This window comes from Guillardia theta (assembly GCF_000315625.1).
Source record: "Guillardia theta CCMP2712 unplaced genomic scaffold GUITHscaffold_33, whole genome shotgun sequence".
Lineage (NCBI taxonomy): Eukaryota > Cryptophyceae > Pyrenomonadales > Geminigeraceae > Guillardia > Guillardia theta.
Window position 1 is genome coordinate 358,880 of NW_005434641.1, and position 5,654 is coordinate 364,533.

At 52.1% G+C, this 5,654-nt stretch overlaps 2 protein-coding genes across 2 annotated transcripts; both read left to right on the forward strand.

The window, feature by feature from the left end:
* Window positions 1-542: 542 nt before the first annotated feature.
* Window positions 543-2,137, forward strand: GUITHDRAFT_138694 (hypothetical protein; the record flags this gene model as incomplete). Its single annotated transcript, XM_005832779.1, has 5 exons — window positions 543-983; window positions 1,017-1,087; window positions 1,157-1,314; window positions 1,631-1,737; window positions 1,997-2,137. 5 exons carry the CDS (start codon window positions 543-545, stop codon window positions 2,135-2,137), a joined length of 918 nt encoding a protein of 305 aa, XP_005832836.1.
* A 1,596-nt stretch (window positions 2,138-3,733) lies between these two features.
* On the forward strand, window positions 3,734-4,890 carry GUITHDRAFT_108307 (hypothetical protein; the record flags this gene model as incomplete). The annotated part of the gene is made up of 2 exons (XM_005832780.1): window positions 3,734-4,417; window positions 4,462-4,890. The coding sequence occupies 2 exons, from the start codon at window positions 3,734-3,736 to the stop codon at window positions 4,888-4,890; spliced, it is 1,113 nt and encodes a 370-aa protein (XP_005832837.1).
* Window positions 4,891-5,654: the final 764 nt, after the last annotated feature.

Consider the following 5,654-nt stretch of genomic DNA (forward strand, 5'->3'; position numbering starts at 1 on the left):
CAAACACTGTACGATACAGATCTGATACACGTGTACCTGCAGATTCATTGTAAGCTAATACGGTTAATACTCAGTCCATAAAACTACTTTAGCTTGTAACGGTTTTTTGTGCCATTGAACGTCACGGGTTTTGTATCTTAATTGACTAAAATATGCATCGTGTTTCATGGGGGTCACAAGAATAATTTATAACCCTACCCCCCTTCAGACCTAAAGTACCCCACCCCTTCCCCTTCGACCTTTTTGGACCTCGCGAGACGAAATCCTCAGGAAATCCGATCCTTGCTCTCCTTGTCGCTCGCTCCCCGCTGCTCCTATCATACGCCCCAACCTCCTTCCCGCCCGACCCTCTTCACTCTCACAACCATATCCTCACCTACCCGTCATCCCTCCCCTTTGCTCTTGCACAACCACTGAGTTCTGGCACGTGCCGGTGGCATTGCGGGCTCTACCAACAACCCAGCAAGTCCCAATCCCTTATCACTGCACATATTTATACAAGAACGCTGTTTTGCAACATCCAAGCTCGGATTTTTTGTAAAATGAGCATGGGGTTTCTCAAGAGATATCAATACCGTGATGTTGTTGAGGTAAAAGCTGAGAGGCGCCCAGTCAAGATCATTTACAACGAGGCAAACAAGACGCAGTTTGAATTCACCTTCTCACACGTCATCCAACAGTCCAGGACAGAACTAGAGAAGCAAAGGTTGTACCAGTCAACAAGAACGCAGGTCCAACAGCTAACAGAGCTGATCCAACTGCTGGAGTCGCACAGGGCCTCCCTCCTGAGTGAGTTGGAGCCGAGCAGCTCTACAGTGCGTACTGGGAATTCAGCCACCTGGCAGAGCCATGTATGGGGCCAGCCGGTCTGTTCTTCACTGTGGGATCTCTCGTTGAATCAAGACGCAAATCGAACCTTGAGGACAAGCCCGAGCGAGCATGAGGTATCGGGCCATAGGACTCAAGGACAAGGCGATTGCCCTGTAAGTGACAGCGAGGATCTTGTAAAACAGCAGCCATACACAGAAACGGTGCCTTCACACCAGTCATATCACTGCAATCGCATGATAGTCGGGACGGGTCCAAGGTGAGCAGCTTGTTTTGTTCTCAGCACTTGAATTGACGACTTGATTTACAAGTATTCTGACAAAAAAAGGCTTCGATGTTCTTCCTACGAGCACGATGATAGAGAGAATGGGAGCAGCAAGCGGCACGAGTCCAACCTCCCCGGCAAGATCGTCCTCACCGCTGAGACTGCCTGCGAGATCTACGCCATGAGGCCCTCCCGCTCCGACGACAGCAAGGGGGAGGCGCGTGCCAAGAGCCACAGCGCGGAGATCGCTCGCAAGTATGGAGTGACGGCCAAGACGATAAGAGACATATGGAACCGCAGCACGTGGAGCAAGGCGACGCGGAAGCTCTGGACCGAGGAGGAGACGAGGATCTACCACCACAACAAGCTGACCAGACACCACAAGCTGCTGGTGCAGACTATCAAGGAGCAAGGTGATGTGCAGACGCGGGAGGGAGGAGGGTTGGGATTGCGATGAGGGAGGGGGTAGGAGGGGCTACAAGGGCATGTGGGAGGGGAGGAGGGAGGGGATGAGAGGGCGTGACTGCTTGGGTGTAGGAGGGGGCGACGATTCCAATGAGGCTTCTTCGTTTGTGAGCGATCATGATGATGCTCCTGAGATCTTAGCATGGGAACAAGGAGATTCTTCGTATGGAGGAACCTTGGTCAGCACTACCAGATGATTGTGAATGAATTCAACATCCATCTGTTGTGATATGCTATTTCTGTTTTTTGACTTGAACAAGAAACAGCGAGGTATTCAATATATGTGATGAACGTATTTGAACCCAGAAGCAAAACAATATACTGTCACAAAGAGATCGTCCCTTTGAGGGCGTTCTCGGTTTGTTGGACCGCCGTTTGTCGCGTCTGTACCGTACGGAGTGCTGCCTGTAGATAGAATTCATTGATTACCGTTCACAGCGCCTGATCATCGGAAGTCTACAAGTAGCCGGGAGTACAGCCGCGAGGCTCAGCTTCAAGCGAGGGCCGCATTGCATCCGATCATCGGATGCTTCGTTGAAGTTGGAAGTGACTCCGCCCGGGTCACTCACCGTCAAATAAGCAACACTGACAAGACTGCCCGATCATCGGTGTTGATGCAACTTGAACCGCTTAACCGCTGTAGTCTGATGGAAAGTTCAATCATCACCAGAGTTGCTGTTCTGACTGACAAATCTCTCTTTTATAAATCAGTAAACTGCACATTGCAAAGGCTTCGATAAAGCCCTGCATCGAGGTGAATTGGGGGGTGGGGGTAGGTGGGGTGGGGTGTGCATAGTAAAAGGCAGAAGCCTAAAGGCCCAGGAGAATGAACGAGCCTCAAGAGTCGCCTTGCGGGAAGTATAATGAGTCTGGTAACCTGGTAGGGTGGGGTGGGGCCGATGCGAGTGTCTGAGAAAGGGTGGGGTATAAGGGGTGGGGTAGTTGTCGTGTCACCTTGGGAACATGGGGGTCAGGGCCCCGTGACTGTCTGACCATCGAACTTCTTGCTTGTCTCCCTATAGCTCCTGCACCCCCCGTGCTCCTCCTCCTCCCTCCCCCTCACCCCTACCGAGATCCTTCCCCTCCACCCCTCCACCCGGGTGCAACCTTTATCTTGCAGCGCTTCGGCTTCCTAATCCTTTTAAATGAAACGTTTGAGTTTCACCTCATCAGCATTACATGTAGTAAATATGAATCATTCTGGTTTAGAAGATTAAAAGGGACAAGAAGGGAGCCAAAAACATGACTCATGACCCCACCTCAACATTTCCCTTACCTTACTACTGCATGCACCCCTCCATCCAATACCGCACTGACCACGTGAGCCATGCTATCTCAGAACCCTACCTATATCCTTTAGAAGGATTTTCAGATATTTAGTTGGTGGGTACTGTCAGCAAGGTGTACATGGACTTTTATAAAATGGCATATTTTTAATTAAAAAAACCTTTTAGATCTCGAGAAGTGACTGGAGGTGTTTGGCTGGGTGAGTGGGTGGGGGTGGCTTCAGAGTCGGAGGCGTTGCGTCTAAAAGCCTCTTCCACCTACCCCCAGGACACTGTACCCCTACTTCTAGACAAGAGTCCTCTGAGTACCCCCTTTCTAAACTTCTGTCAGTCATTTTGGGGGTCATCAAGCCTAATTTGTCTGTCTAATGTACCCCTGCTTCATGACCCCACCCCCTCAATCCACATGTACCCTCAAAGAAATATCACAAATCAACCTAGTACCGGTGGTGCTTTACTCCTCATCGTTGCCCTGTGCGGTCTTTGGTTGGTTGCCTGTCCTTGTCTGGCCCCCTCCGCTTCGTTTCTCCAAGACTCTGCTCTCTTCGAAGCAAACGATCCAATGCGTGTATAACAGGTAAGGTGAATACCCTTGGTGCTGTATGGCAACTGTCCCTGAATGCTCTTACTGTGCCCGTGTGATGATAGCCCCTTGTCACGATTCATTTATGTTATATCCTCTGTTCTTCTTGCACATTGTTCTCGCTCAAAACTTTGTTACGATTTCTCGACTTCATGACTGGCATGCTGCTCATCGTAAGAGAGTTGAGAAGTGTTCTGATACCCATCTGCCGGTGCGATTCTTGATCGAATTGCTTGTTCGTTCCCGGTGACTGTCGCCATCTTTGATGATATAATTTCCTTCCAGGGACTTTGCCACATGCAGGACATGAATGCGATTTCTGCCTTCAACTATGTCGGCGGAAGCAACCAACCCCGAGAACTCGAGATGCTGAGGGACTTCAGCAAGTGCCTCCTTCCAACTGTGCGGGTCAACAGCCAGCTGCCAACAACTCAGAGCTCGAATCCTCTGCTGGGTGCCTCAGCAAACGCAAACATGTTCATTCCCAACGCAAAGCCTGGTTACGGCCCTTTTCAGATCAGCCAACTTTCCCCTCCTCAAGACTGTAGTCCTGCTCACGGCACTGGTTTGACCTCTTACGGCGCGTCCGCCAGTGCCGAGGCCTCGTTTCAAGGCTTGCTCAAGGCAAACAATGCCAAGGCGATCCTGACGCAGGTTGAGCAGATCAACGACCTTATCAAGACGTTGGAGCAGAAGCGAAGCTTGCTCTTGCAGTCCCTATCCGAGGCCTCAACCCCGCAACCCGCCATCGCGATGTTCGGTCAGGGGGGCTATCAAAACGCTTTAACGGACATGTTCTCGTCCGGCTTCCTCCACGGCAATCAGATCCATCCGCTAGGCTCGACGTCTCTGCAGACGAACGTCGGACAAGCACGACCTGATTACAACGACTCAAGCTTGATTCAAAACATCCCTCACCTTCAGCCTTCCTGTCATCAGGACCATCCAGCGGTCAAGTCTGAGCCGCCAACGTCAATTGCAAAGAGCGAGGTTTTTGCAACCTTGCTCCTTGCTCGCTGCTAAACCCTGTGCAGGCTCACGTCTCATGTGATCTGCCATCATCTGCAGCCAAACGGAAACATAGCAGCGACTCCGATGAGGAGGGACCTGGGAGCAGCAAGCGGCACGAGTCCAACCTCCCCGGCAAGATCGTCCTCACCGCTGAGACTGCCTGCGAGATCTACGCCATGAGGCCCTCCCGCTCCGACGACAGCAAGGGGGAGGCGCGTGCCAAGAGCCACAGCGCGGAGATCGCTCGCAAGTATGGAGTGACGGCCAAGACGATAAGAGACATATGGAACCGCAGCACGTGGAGCAAGGCGACGCGGAAGCTCTGGACCGAGGAGGAGACGAGGATCTACCACCACAACAAGCTGACCAGACACCACAAGCTGCTGGTGCAGACTATCAAGGAGCAAGGTGATGTGCAGACGCGGGGGGGAGGAGGGTTGGGATTGCGATAAGGGGAGGGGGTATAGGGGCTACAAGGGCATGTGGGAGGGGAGGAGGGAGGGGATGGGAGGGCGTGACTGCTTGGGTGTAGGAGGAGACGGTGAGCAGGTTGAAACGCCGCTGAGCTCGCAAATGAAGGAAATCTCAAGATCGAGGAAGCTCGAAAGCAAGCCAAGTTCGCCAGATGAGTAGTGGAGGTGATGATTGATGAGAAGTTGTATATTAAATAAACAGTGAACTCGCATCAACACTGCTATATGCGATGACATGCGCCTATTGAATATCGCGTGACAATCTGCCTCTCTTCTCACTGTTTCATCCACTCACTTTCAAACAATGAGACTCAGTCTTCTCAAATAACAAAGTACTCCTCTTCTCTGCTCCCCTTCTCTGCTCCCCTTCTCTGCTCCCCTTCCCTCCTCCTCTTCTCTGCTCCTCTTCCCTGCTCCCCTTCTCTGCTCCCCTTCTCTGCTCCTCTTCTCTGCTGCTCCCCTTCTCTGCTCCCTCTTCTCTGCTCCTCTTCTCTGCTCCTCTTCTCTGCTCCTCTTCTCTGCTCCTCTTCTCTGCTCCTCTTCTCTGCTCCTCTTCTCTCCTCCTCTTCTCTGCTCCTCTTCTCTGCTCCCCTTCTCTGCTCCTCTTCTCTGCTCCCCTTCTCTGCTCCTCTTCTCTGCTCCTCTTCTCTGCTCCTCTTCTCTGCTCCCCTTCTCTGCTCCTCTTCGCTGTTCCCCTTCACTGCTCACCTTCTCAGCTCCCCTTCTCCGCTCCTCTTAACGGC